Source organism: Mytilus californianus, unplaced genomic scaffold (assembly GCF_021869535.1).
Source record: "Mytilus californianus isolate M0D057914Y unplaced genomic scaffold, xbMytCali1.0.p SCAF_7, whole genome shotgun sequence".
Taxonomy (NCBI): Eukaryota; Metazoa; Mollusca; class Bivalvia; order Mytilida; family Mytilidae; genus Mytilus; species Mytilus californianus.
The window spans coordinates 102,459,643-102,479,671 of NW_026262723.1; the positions used below are offsets into that span (position 1 = coordinate 102,459,643).

Below are 20,029 nucleotides of genomic sequence, written 5' to 3' on the forward strand. Positions count from 1 at the left end.
GAAAATTCATACAATCATTCGGCTGCGCCTCAGGGTGTACGAATTTTCAACAACGGTGTAAAATTCTGTACACCCCTGATTACACCAAGATAACTAATAATATACTATACCAGAGCAGAGGCGGATTTAGGGGGGGGGGGGGGGCAGGGGGAAAAAATTGGTTGGTTATATAGGGAATCACTGAAGCATGACTGGAGCGGGCCCCCTCTTAGGCAGTCAGTGGGCCCCCACTTATGAAAATTTCTAGATCCGCCACTGCAGAGACATATATGTCTCCAAGGAATTGTATACAATTCCTTGATGTCTCTGACTATACAAATCCTTGATGAGATGTCTCATATACTAAATATATCTTATTTTATATATAAGTCTAAATTAAGAAGTCTTGTAAAATATATAAGATATTTTAGAACTTTTCTGATATCTTTAAGATTTGAAGTAATAAATATGTTTAAATTTCGCGCTGAAAAACTGTCATTGCGCAATACAGGAAGACCATTAGAGCGGGTTTTCTGAACAGCTGAATAAGGTAAACAAACCTAAACGTCGCCTGGCTATCAGATAATCTACTATATTGACTATTTTTGTAAATATGCTGGATGAAGCAACTATCATGATTATAATTATCAAATGAGGATCCAGGATTTTGAAAAAAGGAGGGTGGGGAACTAGTCAACATTTGGAGTGGGACAAGTGTAAAAAAAAGAGGATTATATACCATATATGTAGCTCCTTAAAATCCATTAATCCACTTCTGATTATGTCTGCAGACTTTCTGAGATTACTATAACACATGTTTCAGATACCACTTATGCCAGACACTTTTGTTGTAAAAAATTGCAATAATCTCAAGGATTTGTATAGTAATGATCAGTTATATACTATACAAATCCTTGATAATCTTGAAAGTGTCGAAATTCAAATAAATGATAAAAATTGCTGTACTGGAAATTTATAAATAATACATTCTAAATTACACCTTTAGAAACTAAGATAGAGCTGGGAATAGTATATTGACAATATATTATGTCCCAGGATAGAGGGGATATATGGGATAAAACTTTTTCCTTCATCTTTTACAGATTTTAATTCAGTCATGTCAGTAGAAACCATATTTGCCTCTGTGCTTACTTTGTCAGCAAACACTTTCAAATACATTTTGGGTCCATTTTATAAAGATCTTGGAGAAAAGCTTAAGGATGCGTAAAAAATGAAATGCTTTATATATTTTTTAACAACTCATAATAGGAAATCTTATTTATAATCTTAGTTAGTAATTTCAATACATGTGGATTTTTGTGTCATAGTTTTTGAGTGATATTAATTAAATTGACAAGTTATACATGTCTCTTTCTTAATTCACCACCAAACAACTCATATTATGAAAGCATAATTATTTACAATCTAAATTTGAAATGTTTTAACACAGGCATGACAGGTTCATTTATACTGTGTCACTTTATATATCATTTAATTTTAGAGTAATTTTTATAATTGGATTTAAATTTAATTGAATTTATAGTATTCATATCTTTTCTTTACCTTAGGCAGCATTTATAATTACTCCAATTATTAAGACAACAGATATACTTCACAATCAAGTTTTAATGGTTATGGTTTTATTTTGAATCAGAAAATAAAATAGTTCTTGATTATTATATAGGATATATTGAACATCAAAAGGTATGTTGTAGAATCAGCTCTCTTATTTTTTTTTAAAACTAATTTTTCATGTACAGACACATTCCTTCTCTTTTAATATTTTTCTCATTTTAATTATAGAAATTGACCAGATATAGTTTAAAAATATGAAAAATTTATCTTTTAACATAAAAGATTTTTTGAACAATAAAAGTCATAAATTGTTTATCAAGAATTTAAAACTGAGAAAAGGCAGAAAAAAGGAGTTATATTCCAAGGTTTTTATTTTAGATGTCAGGTCGACCAGATGATATAGAGTTTGAGGAGGAGATTGACAGGAAGTATATCTGTCCTATCTGTCTGGCCGTGCTGTGGGATCCTGTTCAGACATCATGTGGTCACCGTTTCTGTAAACTCTGTCTTGGAGGTTTGGTCAGGTAATAATTTTGTAACTAAACCTATAATGATAAGGTTTTTATCTCAGCTAACTGCCTCATAGAACATTTTCATCAGTAAAAATAAGTTAAAAAGTAATTATTTTCCTTGTAAAACTTATCTCATAATATCAAGGTACATTAACACCGCATTAACGCATGTCAAATTCAAACAAACTTGGTCACAATCATCATTGGGGTATATAGTCTAAAAAATGTGTCCAATGACCCCGCTGCACACCGACATGGCTTAAAATATAACATAATGATTAAAAGTTTTGTCTATTTTCTTGAAAATCACTATAGATAAAGAAAATATGACAGGGTAAATATGTTCAGAATGTTTAGGGGACGACCATTTGATATTCTGGGGGGGGGGGGGGGGGGGGGGGGGGGGGGGGGGGGCAGGAGGATTTGTTTTGGCTCGGTTATTTATTTTTGTAAACTAAGAGGACAGATTATCTATTTTCTGCACTATTGAAGCAAGATTTTTCATTTTCATTAAAGCAAGGGACTGATTATTTATTTTCACAACTATATTTATAATATTCGAAAACATACAATTTTTAAATTATTTGCATGTTTATTATAAATAATTCATGTATAGTCAAGTCATTATGTACCATTTAATCAGAATTAATTATTATCCTCTGCAGAAAGTAATCTTCTATATTCCCCAATGCATATACACGTATTGCATACATACACAGTATTAACGTTTGGTTGTAACTAAGGCTCTTTTAAAAGTATTGGTAAACATGTTTTTTTTTTAAGGGTTTTTGAACCGCTGAAGGCCCAAGAAGCTATTTATAGAACAAATGATGCAAAATCATGCCTTCTGGGTGTTTCCCAGACCCTTTTTTAAACTGAAAATGCAAGTTCTGTTTTAATAATTTTATGACAATATTTTGGTCTCAAAGCAAAATCACGTTATAGATTCAGTGTAAGACTAAAGTTTCTAGGAACAACATCAAAAGACAAATATGCATGATAAAGCAAAAATGTAATTCACATAGTTAAGTCTGTGGCTGCTGTGTTTTTTTAAACTCATGATCAAGTTAATAATAAAATTACTAAATTACAAAATGAATGCAACACTAACAGAATACAGAAGGGCAATCAATGAACAAAAGACAAATAAATAAGAAACATTGATCCCGAAAAATCAGGGGCTACATCTGAGGGAGAACAGAACTTGCTTCTTGCAAGGCACTCACGGTGAACACAATTTGAAATTTTCTACATGAGGCATTTGTCTCAATGTAGTTACGGCCCTGATTTAATAAAAGTGAGGTAAGTGTTCCTGAGACAATTAACCTCAAGTTAAATGAAACCAATTTTCTGACATTTCAAGTATATTTAAATAATATTTATACTTTTATTATTAAAAGATATGGGAAGTGTTTCACGATTTTTTTTGTCGAAAAAAGATGAATTTATGAAGAATCTGGTGCCATCTCATACTTTCGATTAGACCTGCTGAGTTATTTCTTTTCAATACATTGCAAGTCAGGTAATTTATTTTCAAACTACCACAGAACAAACTATTTATTTTTGTGATTATCAAGGCTGAGTTATTTATTTTCAAGATCTACCAATAAGTCAAATTGCTGAAATGGCCTTTTAGGAGTTATTGCCCTTAAATGACTTTTTTTTTCCAATGTTTTGCATTTTGTCTATTATCTTGAAAACTGTACTAGATAAACAAAAGTTTAATTAAAAGGTAAAAAAAGTTCAGACAAGATTTACAATTAAGTCAACTTGGCTGAAATCATCAGCTGACTCTTTATAGGAGTTATTGCCCTCTAATGACAATTTTTACTAAATTTTTGTTAACTTAATTAGATAAAAACTTTAATAAAACAAATATGATTATGATCAGCAAAACAAGATCTACAAATAGGTCAGCATGGATGACATTGTCAGTTGTCTTCTTATAGGATTTATTGCCCTTAAATGATGATTTTTTTACCTTTGTTGTGTTTTGGAAAAAACTATAGAAGATAGAGAGAAACTGTAAACAAAACATCATCAGGAATACAAGATCAACAAAAAAGAGATTTGAGTCACAAAGTATATTCTTATCTACAATCGTCAGAGGACACAGATATAGTCCCTAGTGTGGACAGTGTATAACTTGCAAATTTTTTTCATACACTTTCAAAATCTATTTCTTTATATTTTATGCATGAAATATTAAGTAAGAGGATGAAATTACATGTTACAAAAATTTGGGTGCTGAATCTTTATGTTAAGTAGTGATTTGGTCCAGTTAAAAAAGGTCAAAAACTAGTATGTCTGAAGCTGTCAAACTGAATTTTTGACCCCCTTAACATAGAATTGTCAATATTTTGAGTTAGAGCTGGTAGACTTTTCTATAATTTTGATATTATTTGTCACAATAGTAGTACACTACACTGTAAAAATGTTTTTGAGATAGAGCAGGTTTGATTTTTTAAATTTGACTTTATTGTCTAAAAGAAATGCACTACGAAATAACTGTGTACTCTGGCCCTGAATGTCGGAAAGTGTCTATTGAAAAAGATGCACATTGGCCTAGGTGAGCGACACAGGCTCTAAAAGAGCGTCAAGTTTGTGTCTTGTAGTTGTTTATAGCTGTTGAATAGCGTGATCTGTATTTTTTCAATTATTGTAAATCTTTGATCACTGTTTTATGACTGAGTGTGTGAACCAAATCTTAAGTTCAATTAAAGTGATTTAAAAGTTTTCTTATCTGTTTAGATGCAACAGCTGTGTAAACCAGAATACTGTTCATTGATAAATTTCAACAAAAAATTGACTATTTGCACAAAGATTTGAGTTCATGATTAAGATAACCTGATAATAACTTTTATTGACCTGTTAATACTTCATTCAGCTTTGACCGAATGGAAAAAATTACAAACTAATGGTCACATAACTTAAGTTGTAAGGCATCTTATGGATAAATATCCTTTCTTTTATTGATAGTTATCTCATTGACAATCATACCACATCTCCTCATTTTTATATGGAGATACAGGAAAAACAATGCCCTATTTCATTGTTGTTTGTCAAGTAAAAAAGATTTTAACCATAATTTGTAGTTCAAAATAAAAATTTCATGTTCTCTTTTGAATATGTATTCCAAATCTACCTTTTTGAGTATTTTGGCTAGTTTATTCCTCTGCCATTTTTTTACTGAACTTTGATCATCAATATATATTTAATCTAAAGAGAGCATTTTTCTCTTTTTAGAGATGATTCTGTGTACATATTACTGCATTTTGCTAACTAAGTTTTGACCTTGGTTTATGTCATTGGAAATTCACAGTACATAAAAATAGTTCTAGATTTTTCAATTATCTTATCAACATCTAATCCAAGATATTTTCTTTTCAGAGGATCTTGGAGATTTGGGATGTCAAGGTGTCCAGTTGACAAAAAGTTTTTCAGTGTTACTGCAGATGTAAGTATTGTAGATTTGTATAGGTTCTTGGAGGTTTGGGCTTCAAGTCATTAAAAAACTAAAATAAGCAAAAACAGGCAATAATTGCAAAGTCATTTCAAAAGAGTTAGCTTGTATCTTCAGGATCATATTGTAAAATTATGAGAAATTCTAAAAAAGATAATGTTTTCTTGGATGGCATCAAGTTTGTTTATTCCATTGTGCTGACGTGCTTCAGACATGTCAGAGTATTTAGATGCTTGATTACAAAAGGTGCTATTTGTTAGATGGACAGAATTATTTGAAAAGAAAATAGATCCTTAATGTTCCGTTTTTTAATGTTTCAGCTGTTTGAAGACAATGCTTTCAAAAGAGAAGTGTTGTCACTAAGAGTAAAATGTAATAATTACAACATTGGATGTAATTGGAAGGGTGAACTTCGTGATTACCAGGTAATTATGTTTACTATTGTGTTTAATTGACATTCAGACTATATGTACTAGATACTGATATTGGAAATCTTCGTAAATTAATGTATATAAATAGCTCAAATAACACATATCTTACAATCATTATGACATTAGTATAAGTGATGTCTCCTAAATATTAATGAGTACTTAATAACGTTTAGTTTGCCTTGTAAAGTTGTATCTTGAACAATTTTCCTGTGGCATTGACAAAGAATTATCTGGTAAAGGGCTCAAATGCAAATCTAAACTATTCATTAAATTTTTTTTCATAAGAACAATATGTAATGGCTTATCAAACTAATAATATATTTATCCCCATTCAAATATGAGTTAGCTGAATCGTTCCAATGACAATAGAATTTTCAATAAACAGACACTTCAGCAAGTTTATGTGTGTGCCTTTTTGCTGAAAATGTTTCAAACATTGTAACGTTTCTTACAAATAAGATAGATTTTTTTTTTAAAGACCAATAAATCATGTTATTAAAGTGAAAGAAATCTTTAATCATGTTTATAGATGAATAAATGCGTTAAATTTTTATAGGCTCATATAGTTTCCTGTTCATATAGCCAAGAAAACTGTGTTTATGGGTGTGGAACAAGAGTAAAGCGACTTGAACATGACGATCACAAACAAGTTTGTCACCAAAGACCTGTTAACTGTGAACACTGTGATGAAGAAATCTTCTATGCAGATTTAACAGTAAGTATTAGTTAAATACAGACATGTTTTCTATGCAGATTTAACAGTAAGTATTAGTTAGATACAGACATGTTTTCTATGCAGATTTAACAGTAAGTATTAGTTAGATACAAACATGTTTTCTATGCAGATTTAACAGTAAGTATTAGTTAAATACAGACATGTTTTCTATGCAGATTTAACAGTAAGTATTAGATAAATACAGACATGTTTTCTATGCAGATTTAACAGTAAGTATTAGAATTAAATACAGACATGTTTTCTATGCAGATTTAACAGTAAGTATTAGATAAATACAGACATGTTTTCTATGCAGATTTAACAGCAAGTATTAGTTAAATACAGACATGTTTTCTATGCAGATTTAACAGTAAGTATTAGATAAATACAGACATGTTTTCTATGCAGATTTAACAGTAAGTATTAGATAAATACAGACATGTTTTCTATGCAGATTTAACAGTAAGTATTAGATAAATACAGACATGTTTTCTATGCAGATTTAACAGTAAGTATTAGTTAAATACATGAAGGACGCCTCTGGGTGCGGGAGTTTCTCTCTGCATTGAAGACCCATTGGTGGCCTTCGGCTGTTGTCTGCTCTATGGTCGGGTTGTTGTCTCTTTGACACATTCCCCATTTCCATTCTCAATTTTATGTTTTCTATGCAGATTTAACAGTAAGTATTAGTTAAATACAGACATGTTTTCTATGCAGATTTAACAGTAAGTATTAGTTAAATACAGACATGTTTATGGCTCAAAAGAAATTCTCACAAGAATTATTAATGACAAAACATTTTCCAAACTTTCAGTGTATATATAGGTACTGTGACTTTGACCTTCTGACTAACTATTGAATAGGGTCTGCTTCTTTCTAAGTGGCATTCTGCAGCTTGGATTTGGTAAAGGTTGGAAAAATAGTTCAAAAGATAACATCCAAAAACCCAATTTTTTGTCATCTCATTAGGCATACCAATATCATGGGTATTTATAAAGATATTTGTAAGGTCTCAAAACACCCAAATGTTGACGCCTGGATATTCAGACAGCATTTATCAGACTGAAATTTTGGTCAAATTTTGGTTTAAGGATCGATGTTATATTTTGAACCATATGTCCAACTCTTACCAAATTTAGTCACATTTTTACATTCCATTTCTTTCAACATTTATACAAAACCCCATTAGTTCTATTACTTGAAAAGCATCATTGCCACCAGAGGGAATTCTTGATTGTGATAGTTTATTTTTCTCCTTTCTTTTCATTTGATTCAAAAAGCTGAGACATGTTGAGAGATAAAGGCTCATAAGAGTACATAGCTGATAGATAGAATAAGAATTTATTTTTGGTGAAAGATATATGAACAAATAGTGTAAATCCCCTGTATATTTGTTTATTTGTAGAAACATCAGGTTTTAATGTGTGAACACTTCCCTGTACAGTGTACCTTGTGTGGCCAGACAGGAATAAAACGTAAAGATATTTCCTCACATATTGATGTAAACACTGGAGACTGCCCTCAAACAATCATCCCCTGTAAATATGCTTCATATGGATGTCAGTTTCAGGTATTTATAACTAGTTTATCTAAATTGTTGCCTGCAAATTGATGTTAATACATTTACAAAAATCTGGGGAAAAAAATCTCAAATACTGTGGATTCATTTATTTTCGTGGGTATCAATTTTCGTGGATTGAGGAACACTTGCATTTTCGTGGATATTTGATTTCGTGGTTTTGCCAATCTCTGCATACAAAGCCAAATTAACATTTGTAATTCGTTGAACATTTGAATTCGTGGATCACCTGTACCCACGAAACCCACGAAAATTGGTATCCAACGAATAATAATGAATCCACAGTACATAATAAAATGTGGCTGGAACATGCTCTCTTGCTTAAAACCACATTTTTACTAAAACCTGGATGAAGTAACAAGGGAGGCAAATCTAGTACAAAGCATTATCAGTTAGATACAATGAGAGTTACCTCCCATTGTACCCACTTAAGTTTGCATGTCCTGCTTTGTAGCTCTAGGTAGCTACACTCTATTGTTAAAATGTGAAATGCACATTCACGATAAATTATGATATTGGAACAACGAGACAGAAACAATAATTAGAACAACTTCCAAGAAAATGAACATCTTTGTCAGTGATTCAGTAGGACTTGATGAATTAACACGACGTTAGTCAGACAGACTAATGATTAATAAGAAACAGCCTCCTACAACCAAGTCATTAGAGATAGAAAAAGAACCCACAAAGATAAACAAGTAGAAACAAATGTCTAGCCTGATATCATACAAACAAAAGGACAAATGACAATTGTAGATTCAGAAATTATTGCACACATTTATTATTGGGATTTTTGAAGAATAAACAAAAATATGAGTTTAATTATTAAGATTTTAGGAAAAGCTACATACAGTAAATGTATTTGATATCATAATGAGAGTTCTGATTATTACTCAGGTAGTCGCATTATTCACATTAATAAAAACCCCACAATAATTTCTGCATTTACAGTATTTTTTTCCCTGTGGTATTCATTTCTCCTCTTAACTTTACATGAAGCTTTAAATATAGCTGTACAATGTACCACAAATCCACCAAAGAAATACAAGTCCACACATCACTTGGAAAGAAGGGTCAAAATGTGTGGACTTAACCTGAAAAGATAGCTTAAGTAAGGATAGCTCTTGGCTGAATACTACTGCTGAGTATGATGAAAGGTTCAAGACCAAGAACTGGTCTCATTTCTATGAATTTTATGATTTGAATGGAAAACATATATTAGATAATACTTGCTACTGAAAGTGTTGAGACTATCAGATTAGACCAATTCAATTTTTGACTGAATTTGTTCAATTATGGTATAAGTTTTTCCTAATATTATCTAATATGTGCCAATTTTTTTCTTTGTGTAGGATAAACGGCGTTGTATGTCTGATCATTATACAGCTGATCCAGATCATCACATTCTGCTTCTAGTCCAACATAATGCCAGTCAAGACAGGAAGATAGCAGAGCTGACCAGTCAATTGGACAAACTTATGTCATTGCAAAGAATGTAGTAAATCATTAATAGCTGAAACTATTCATTTGATGTAAATGTAATTGAATGTGTTTTTGTAATTGTTTTGCCAAAGTATATATGTTAAAAAAAATTTTTTTAATGTGACAACTAAAAAAATGTAACTTTTATAGTTTAAGATTCTGACTAATCTAATTTGAGTCAAATGAGTGGAATTTCTTATCCTACTTAAGTAATTCGCTGTTTCAAAATCTAAAGGATGATGGGTAATTTCCTTGTTTGTACTCCAAAAGAAAATAATGTCACATCATTGGTTGACTACATTGTTTAGGATGTTTTGAACCTATCTGAACCTTTTGATGTATGCTTTGGAAAATATTTCCCAGATTGAATTAGATTCTGAAACAACAAATTATGATAGATATAGCAAAGTTGTATGCACTTTTTTTAGAAGAGTTGACTATATATTATATAATTTTATAGCTTTTATGCAAAGCAAAGCTATACCTTAGAGAAATTGAAATCTGATCTGTTTGTCAATTCGAAATGGATTAGTTGTATATATATATATCTGCATAATTGTAAACTTCAGTTTTAATATAAAAGGTTGACACAGTTATTAACATTATATCATAAGTTGAAAAGCAACTTGGCTGTATATAATTGGTTTTTTTTATAAAGAGTGGATCCCTTATGAGGTAAAAGTTCAGCAACTATAAGCTTGACATTATTAAATTAATTTTTATTGAACATCAATTTATCTCCTAATGAATAAATTATCATTAGTATATTTTACAAAACTAAGTAATTTCTTTTGCTTAATTATACAACTTGGTTTCCAAAAAAACTATGAAATCAACTAAATGATTAGTTTCAACAAAACTTTTGGGAGATCACATTTTTATGATTCCCTTTAAAAGTTATAATTGTTTAACCCAAACCACCATTATACATGACATCAGCTGTTGAAAATAGATCATGTTTGTTAAACACAAACAGTGGTCTTTGAATTTAACAAACCGGTCATGAACCAATGTAGTTTAAATGGTTCTATCTTGGTGGTCTTTGAATTTATCAAATCTGTCATGAACCAATGTAGTTAAAATGGTTCTATCTTGTTGGTCTTTGAATTTAACAAACCTGTCATGAACCAATGTAGTTTATATGGTTCTATCTTGTTGGTCTTTGAATTTAACAAACCTGTCATGAACCAATGTAGTTTATATGGTCCTATCTTGTTGGTCTTTGAATTTAACAAACCTGTCATGAACCAATGTAGTTTATATGGTCCTATTTTGGTGGTCTTTGAATTTAACAAACCGGTCATGAACCAATGTAGTTTATATGGTCCTATCTTGGTGGTCTTTGAATTTAACAAACCTGTCATGAACCAATGTAGTTTAAGTGGTTCTATCTTGGTGGTCTTTGAATTTAACAAACCTGTCATGAACCAATGTAGTTTAAATGGTTCTATCTTGGTGGTCTTTGAATTTAACAAACCGGTCTTGAACCAATGTAGTTTAAATGGTTCTATCTTGGTGGTCTTTGAATTTAACAAACCTGTCATGAACCAATGTAGTTTAAATGGTTCTATCTTGGTGGTCTTTGAATTTAACAAACCTGTCATGAACCAATGTAGTTTATATGGTCCTATCTTGTTGGTCTTTGAATTTAACAAACCTGTCATGAACTAATGTTGTTTAAAGGGTTCTATCTTGATGGTCTTTTTCAGTATAAGGTTTGATGGGACTACTTTGATTATTATAACAGTGCAACATTTGTTCTTATGGAGTCATTATTATGGATAGAAACCAGGTGAGCAATGAAGGCTCCATGGAGGTGCTATATATCATTTTATGTCTTTATTTGACTTGATGTATATTTTAGAAGACAGTATGAATAGATTGTATAATGTCATAATGTATCTTTAGTTTGTATTATTCATCAACAATGTTATTATGAATGGTGCTTTAAATATTGTGTATGAACCCAAAGTCTTTCAGTTGTGAAATAATGCTTTTGATTGTATATTGTTTGCAGTCACTGTTGTGTTTAATAAATATACATCATACATGTGCAAGTAGTTTTTACTTGGTGCTAATATTTTTTGTCTCAGAGAAAAGGGATTTGAAGTTTGTATGTGAATATGCATGCTTGAAAATTATCAGAATTTCAAGATTTTTACCTTTTTACCTTTTTTGCCACTAGATGTTTCTTTACAAAATATTGAAATTTTCCAGATTTTGGTACCTTCTGTACTTTAATCCATGTTTATCCTTATGATAAAAAATAAGTTTTAAAAACAGCTGAATAATGTTCTTGCTTTACCTAGAAAAAAGATTGAAGCTTTTAATGTAAAAAAGTGTAGAGGTAATAAAATAACTGATTCCCTGATTCAGTTTTCAGATTGAATAAATGAGTATCGGCTAAGTAGCTTATATCTGCATTTCATGTCAATATTGTAACAAATGGGGGCCAAGTTACCTGTATGTAATTTATGTTTTATTAATTCTGTTTAGTTGTAATGTGGACCAATACTTTGCAGAATTATTTGTTTGAGAACAAAAGTTTGAGTGGAAAATTGGTGCAATAAGTATTTCTAATAAAATACTACAATAGATGGAATTTCAGCTGATAGTATTCAATATATTGTTAGATAAAATTGATGTTCTACTAAATTTTTATGATGTATGCACCATTTTGAGTTTATGATATAAGAATTGTAGATACTTGGTATTGCACCATCAGCATTGGAAGAGAATCATATTTTTGTATTGAAATATAAATTTAAGATTAAATTAAAAATAAAAATGACTTGTATTTCAGTTGGAAGTAAATAAATTTATCCTATATATGTATTCTTGTAGACCCAAACAAGTTTTCATGTGCATCAAGATATATAATCCAGATTTAAAATGTTAAAGGGGAGATAATTTACTTACTTCAATATACAAATAGTATTGTTGGTGGGAATTTTATATCTAATAATAAGTAAACTCAGGATTATACTGGTCTTTCAATGTATTGCTAATATCTGTTAGAACACTGCTACGTATTTGTTTAACTTAGGATAAAATGCTCATCCTATATTAAATTAATGTATTTATGATAATATGTTAGGACAGTACAACACATTTGTTTAACCCATGATAATGCTTGTCTTTCAGAATGTGTTAACATATGTTTTATGATACTGTTTAGTAAATTTTAAAAAAAACCTTGGTCTTTCAGTTTATTTTTTGTATGTTTGTCAGAAGTGTATAATATATTTAAAAAATATGCATTCCAATTTTCGAATATTTTGTCTTTTATTGTATTTTTTGTTCTAAATTTCAATAAAAACCTTTTGTAATCAGTTGGGTCTTTCCTGTCAATATAGATATGCAATAGTTGAAATGTGGTCTGTAAAGAAAACATGATAAACCTGATGAAGACATAAATGTTCTCCAGGGTTTTTGCCTCACCTGTGGCGAACTTTGCGGAAGGCAAGACATAAGTGTTGCTTTTCCAGCGAAGACGGTGGAGTCATCAATTGTTCAGCTTTCTGCTGAAGTCAGTTTGATAGGAACTACTTGTGATGATCAATGATATTTCTATAAAGTTGCATTACTATCAGTACATATCAGTGTGTCCGGGAATAATAGGAAATAACCTTGAAATAGTACACTTTTATTTGTACTGCAACAGGAAGCCTTCATTAACCTTACAGCAAGTCAAGGATTCAAAACAGCATCTACTTGTTACTGTTCTCAATACCTGCTTATAAAATATGTTGGGGATAAATTTGCTCGTAACTTGGGCAGTTTTTGAAGCAGTTGAATATATAGTCGATTTTAAATTATCTCACCAGCATATACTAAATGCTTTTCATTCACTTTTGGTAAATAAAGCTATGGAAAGTTGCAAAAATCTCCTGCTCGACTCCTGTAGATGACAATAATGGTTTGTCAGTGGTGGATCTCAGATTAATAAAAAAAAAAAAGGCATGCAAGAAGGGGTAGACAGAAAAAAAGATAGCCATAAAGGGGCACAAATGTGAACCCCTTCCCCTCAATTATGGATCAACATTTGTGTTTTTGTGAATCCACACTGATTGTGATAGCTGTAACTGCTCTGTGTATTTGAATGGTTATAAGGAATGTTGACAAGAATGTATTGACTACATTCATTTGTTGTCAACTGTAAGTTCTGTGCAAGTGCTTTGTACTGATGGAGGAAGTTAAATGTAGGACCCATTTACCTTAAATTTTTCCATAATATCATAGCAGTAAGTTTTACTGATTGAGGAACCCATAGTCCCCAATTACCATTCTGTCTCTGGCAAGTTACCGACTATTATTGCCCCAATTTAATCAAGTGCATATTGCATGTTTGCCAACTAGCACAGTAAGCCTAGGATCACAAAAGTATTATCTACATGCTCAAAAGATTTGTTTGTATAAGTTGACGATCAACAACTTTTAACACTAGCTTTGTTGAGTAGAAAATGAATACAGAGTTTTGAACATAGAAAAAAGCAAAACTGTATATAAAAGGCATTTTCTTTTTGTTGCCTTCATTTCTGATTTCATGTAGCACCAAGTAAAGCCTTTATTTTGTGCATAACTGTAAAAATATATATGGCCAAATCTGGTTGCGTAGGTAGTATAAGGCCAAACCTGGTTGCATAGGTAAACCTAGCTGGGGTAGATAGTATAAGGCCAAACCTGACTGGAATAAATAGTATAAGACCAAACCTGGCCAGATTATAAAATATAAAAGCCAAACCTGGTGGGAAGATAACAAAGCACTAAAACTGGCAGGGTAGATAATATAATGTAAAACCTGGCTATTGTGTACTGCACCTTTTTGTTGATTCATTAAACTGGCCATCCTGGCTTATACTTCATGATAGTGGTATATCAATATTCATGATAGAGGTACATCAATATTCAATCAGCTTTGAATGTTAATACTTCCATAGTGGCATACACGTCTGTAAGCCTCCAACCAAAATAGCTGAAGATGCCTCAATTACTTGCATTACCCAATCATTTTTTTCAAAATCTTTCGTGTTATCTGTAATGTTCATTCAACTGAAGATTTACAGCTTTGCCTACAAACAATACAGGTGTTAATGGGGCTACTTTTTGGCTTATTGTGACAATAACACTTGTGAAATCCTCTTTGACCATTTAACAGAAAGCTCTTTTACTTGGCAGGATTGTTTGTCATCAAGTGTAGTTGACCATATTGTAGTGCTTTTTTTATTCAACCATTTTTATTGGAGTTATGGGACTTTGACCATTTTTTGTGTATTGTGACAATAACACCTTGTGTTTGATTGATTGGTGTTTAACGCCACTTTCAGCACATTTGTGCTATTCATGATGGTCAGTTGTTATTGGTGGAGGAAGCCAGAGTGGCCTAGAGAACCACAACATTCGGTAGGAAAACTGGCAATCCTAGTCGATTAATATTGGAGTCAAGCACATCTTCAAATTGCAGGATTCCAACTCCCAATCTCAATGTTGACAGGCTAGCAATACAGCAGTTTGACTACTAAGACCACAGAGGCCCCCTAACACCTTGTGAACGCAAGTCCTCCAAGACTGTTATAAAAAATTCCCTCACACTTGGTAGGATTGTTTATTATTATGTGTAGTTGCCCCATTTTGATTCATATTTACAGGAGTGAAACTAAAAGTTATTGGACTTCGACTAATTTTTGGAGAATTGAAATTCACTCTGTAAACTCCACTGAGATCAATTGACAATAAAATGCTCCGCTGGGCGCAGCTTGATACGACCGCAGAGGTTGAACCCTGAACAGTTGGGGCAAGTATGGACACAACATTCAAGCTTGATACAGCACTAAATTTGGATTGTGATTAAATATTTGACACAGAATGAATGTGGTCTAAGAACTTAAAAAAATTTTCATTTACCTATTCAAACCATATCATTATTATTTGCTTTAATATTTAAATCAGAAATGACCAATTTAAAATGGAAAATTTTAAAGAAAAAAAAAGGAAAAAAAAAATCCCTCCCCCAATTTTTTGAACCCCCTTATGACTCATCACCCCCAAACTCAATCCCAGCCTTCCCTTTGTGGTATGGTACCTTGCAGTACAATTTCAGAGAGATCCATACACTTGAACACAAGTTATTGTCTGGAAACTAGAAAAATGCTTGTTTTAGGCCCCTTTTTGGCCCCAAATTCCTAAACGTTTAGGGCAATTACCCCCAAACTCAAACCCAGCTTTCCCTTTGAGATGTGGAACCTTGTAGTACAATTTCAGAGAGATCCATAAACTTGAACACAAGTTATCGTCTGGAAACTAGAAAAATGCTTATTTTTGGCTCCTTTTTGGCCCCTTATTCCTAAACTTTTTGGGCAATTACCCCCAAACTCAATTCCAGCTTTCCCTTTGTGATATGCAACCTTGTAGTACAATTTCATTAAGATCCATACACTTACACACAAGTTATTATCATGAACTAGAAAAATGGTTGTTTTTTGCCCCTTTTTTGGCCCCCAATTTCTAAAATTTTGAGGCAATTACCCCCAAAATCAATCCCAGCATTCCCTTTGTGATATGGAACCTTGTGGTACAATGTCAGAGAGATCCATACACTAACACACAATTTATGTCTTGAAGTTACAATAAAATGCTCTCCGCTGGGCGCAGCTTGATACGACAGCAGAGGTCAAACCCTGAACAGTTGGGGCAAGTATGGACACACAAGGCTGTAACTAGGCATATTATTTTAGTGAGGCATAACTGATCGCCGAGCATAGCGAAGTGAAAAAAAAAGCCGAGCGAAGCGAGGCGAAAAATTTTGGCAGGGGTCTGGGATAAATGGTGTAAAATCCTGCATTCTGGGCATTTCCAGAGAGCTTGACATCGTTGAAACAAGCTATCCGGTGTTTTTATTTTTGGACATTTTTTATATATTTTTCATATTTTAAGACATGTACTAACACCAAATTTTTAACAACTTTATCTAAATGTATATATCGGATAAACATCCAAATATCAATTTGAGTCTGCCGCCAGAACACAGAACAAACAACGACTCAGTAGCAATTGTTATTCAAATTGAAGTTTACCAATTTTTCTATGGACGGTTTCGTCAAATCGTTTCAGAATATTTGGTCTGCTGACATCCTTATTGCGATGAACATGAAGCATGGCAAGACCGCACAGTCTCTCATCACTCATGCTAGTTCAAATAATTATGACGTCTTGAAAGACTATTTTGTTTTTTTTTCTGGGACGGTTTCGTCCTAGAAAAAAAAATATAATAGCCTTTCAAGACGTCACAGTCATAAATATTTGTACTACACTAATGCATGCATGCTCTTTCCCAAGTTTTCGGTCGTCTAAAGGCAGAAAAAGAACGTTCAATGCAAACACTCGTCACTGGGAGAGTTAATAAAAGCAGAAGAACACGTCTTATAATATCGGATAATCATATCTTTTTCATCTGAATTCACTGAGGTATGAGGGTACCCCTTATGTCATTTTATGTTATTTTAGGAATATTATTTTTAGTTTTTTCTTTTTGCCACATGCTACCTTTTAATGTTATGGATACGGCAAATTGGATATAACTAGTATATCGTTTTATGTTATTCTAGGAATATTGATTTTTAGGGTTTTTTTTTTATGGATACGGGGAAATTGGACTGGCGTTTTCGCCGTTTACATGAAGGTCCGTGATTTAAGATTATTTCTGGAAATAGTCAGTAGGTCGACAATCGAATAATGAAGGGGGTAGGAAGGGTCCGATCCCGAAATCTCGAATTAAAAGACACGAAAACCCGTAGTCCCGAATTTAAAAACATGAAATCCCGTTTTAAAGGTCCTACCGTCCCTCTGTAATGTCAAAATTGGATTACGGGATGTTCTTTCAAATTTTAAGGTAAAAGAAACATGGACAAAAACTAATCCATGCAGGTTTCATATTATTTATATTTTGTTTATCTGTATAAAGAGAACGAATAAAGTTGGGGGAAATGAATACTCAGACAGAAAAAACAAATGACTATATTTCGTATTTAATGCCCATAAACATATACACACAAAAAAAAAATCAGTGTCGAAATTTTAGTGAGGCAATTGCCTCACTTGCCTCAATGGTAGTTACGGCCTTCCCTTTGTGGTATGGTATCTTGCAGTACAATTTCAGAGAGATCCATACACTTGAATACAAGTTATTGTCTGGAAACTAGAAAAATGCTTGTTTTTTGGCCCCTTTTTGGCCTCACATTCCTAAACGTTTAAGGCAATTACCCCCAAACTCAAACCCAGCTTTCCCTTTGTGATATGGAACCTTGTAGTACAATTTCATAAAGATCCATACACTTACACAAAAGTTATTGTCCTGAAACTAGAAAAATGCTTGTTTTTTGCCCCTTTTTGGCCCCGAATTCCTACAATTTTGAGGCGATTGATTCATATTTACAGGAGTGAAACTAAAAGTTATTGGACTTCGACTAATTTTTGGAGAATTGAAATTCACTCTGTAAACTCCACTGAGATCAATTGACAATAAAATGCTCCGCTGGGCGCAGCTTGATACGACCGCAGAGGTCGAACCCTGAACAGTTGGGGCAAGTATGGACACAACATTCAAGCTTGATACAGCACTGAATTTGGATTGTGATTAAATATTTGACACAGCATAGGTTTCTGACACAGAATGAATGTGGTCTAAGAACTTAAATTTTCATTTACCTATTCAAACCATATCATTATTATTTGCTTTAATATTTAAATCAGAAATGACCAATTTAAAATGGAAAATTTTAAAGAAAAAAAAAGGAAAAAAAAAATCCCTCCCCCAATTTTTTGAACCCCCTTATGACTCATCACCCCCAAACTCAATCCCAGCCTTCCCTTTGTGGTATGGTACCTTGCAGTACAATTTCAGAGAGATCCATACACTTGAACACAAGTTATTGTCTGGAAACTAGAAAAATGCTTGTTTTAGGCCCCTTTTTGGCCCCAAATTCCTAAACCTTTAGGGCAATTACCCCCAAACTCAAACCCAGCTTCCCTTTGAGATGTGGAACCTTGTAGTACAATTTCAGAGAGATCCATACACTTGAACACAAGTTATTGTCTGGAATCTAGAAAAATGCTTGTTTTTTTTTACCCCTTTTTGGCCCCACATTCCTAAACGTTTAAGGCAATTACCCCCAAACTCAAACCCAGCTTTCCCTTTGTGATATGGAACCTTGTAGTACAATTTCATAAAGATCCATACACTTACACACAAGTTATTGTCATGAAACTAGAAAAATGCTTGTTTTTTGCCCGTTTTTTGGCCCCTAATTCCTTAAATTTTGAGGCAATTACCCCCAAAATCAATCCGAGCATTCCCTTTGTGATATGGAACCTTGTGGTACAATGTCAGAGAGATCCATACACTAACACACAAGTTATGTCTGGAAGTTACAAAAATGCTTATTTTTGGCCCCTTTTTGGCCCCTAATTCCTTAACTATTGGTACCATAACCCCCAAAATCAATCCCCACCTTCCTTTTGTGGTATTGAACCTTATGGTAAAATTTCATAGAGATCCATTCACTTAAACCAAAATTAGAGTGCGAAAACCAATGTGTCTTCGGACGACGAGGACAACGTCATACCAATATACGACCGCAAAAAATTTTGCGGTCGTATAAAAATGCTTATTTTTGGCCCCTAATTCCTTAACTGTTGGTACCATAACCCCCAAAATCAATCCCAACCTTCCTTTTGTGGTATTGAACCTTATGGTAAAATTTCATAGAGATCCATTCACTTAAACTAAAGTTAGAGTGCGAAAACCAATGTGTCTTCGGACGACAACGACGACGACGCCGCCAACGTCATTTCCTCCAAACTGCATGTCAAATCTTAACCAAACTAACCAGAAATAATACATGGAAAGTATGTCATGAAATTATTCAAATTTGTTAAGACAGGACAAAACTCAATTATTTATTCTCGTTTGAAACTACAAGTTTAAATCTTTTGGACCTTTTAAGTGATATTGGAGACTTTTTACAAATATGACTCATTTTGGGCAAATTTTGTGTCACATCTTCATGTTTTACTTTTTAACAAAAAGGACAGTTTGAATAAAACTTTCCAGTTATAATTTATGGATGGTCTTTTTTTCTAAATGTCTTTTTTTCCGAATATTTTTTTTTGTTCCAATCAAGTAGAAAACTATGGCTGCCAGAGCCCTATAATCCATTCTGTCTAATGATTAGATAAATTTTTCTTCCTCTGATCTAAATCTTTCCAACCGTTGTAGGAATATGAAGATTTTAAGAC

General features: G+C 32.5%; 1 protein-coding gene and 1 long non-coding RNA gene across 2 annotated transcripts; one reads left to right on the plus strand and one right to left on the minus strand.

The window, feature by feature from the left end:
* Positions 1 to 1,703: 1,703 nt before the first annotated feature.
* LOC127708026 (TNF receptor-associated factor 6-A-like) lies at positions 1,704 to 9,807 on the plus strand. Its single transcript, XM_052212819.1, has 6 exons — positions 1,704 to 2,078; positions 5,457 to 5,523; positions 5,850 to 5,954; positions 6,517 to 6,675; positions 8,081 to 8,245; positions 9,607 to 9,807. Exons 1-6 carry the CDS (start codon positions 1,933 to 1,935, stop codon positions 9,751 to 9,753), a joined length of 789 nt encoding a protein of 262 aa, XP_052068779.1. The 5' UTR covers positions 1,704 to 1,932; the 3' UTR covers positions 9,754 to 9,807.
* Positions 9,808 to 15,915: 6,108 nt separating this feature from the next.
* Positions 15,916 to 18,140, minus strand: LOC127708612 (uncharacterized). Its single transcript, XR_007985320.1, has 2 exons — positions 18,036 to 18,140; positions 15,916 to 16,140 (listed from the first exon to the last, which is right to left on the minus strand). It is a non-coding gene; the product is annotated as an uncharacterized LOC127708612 (long non-coding RNA).
* Between the last annotated feature and the right edge of the window lie 1,889 nt (positions 18,141 to 20,029).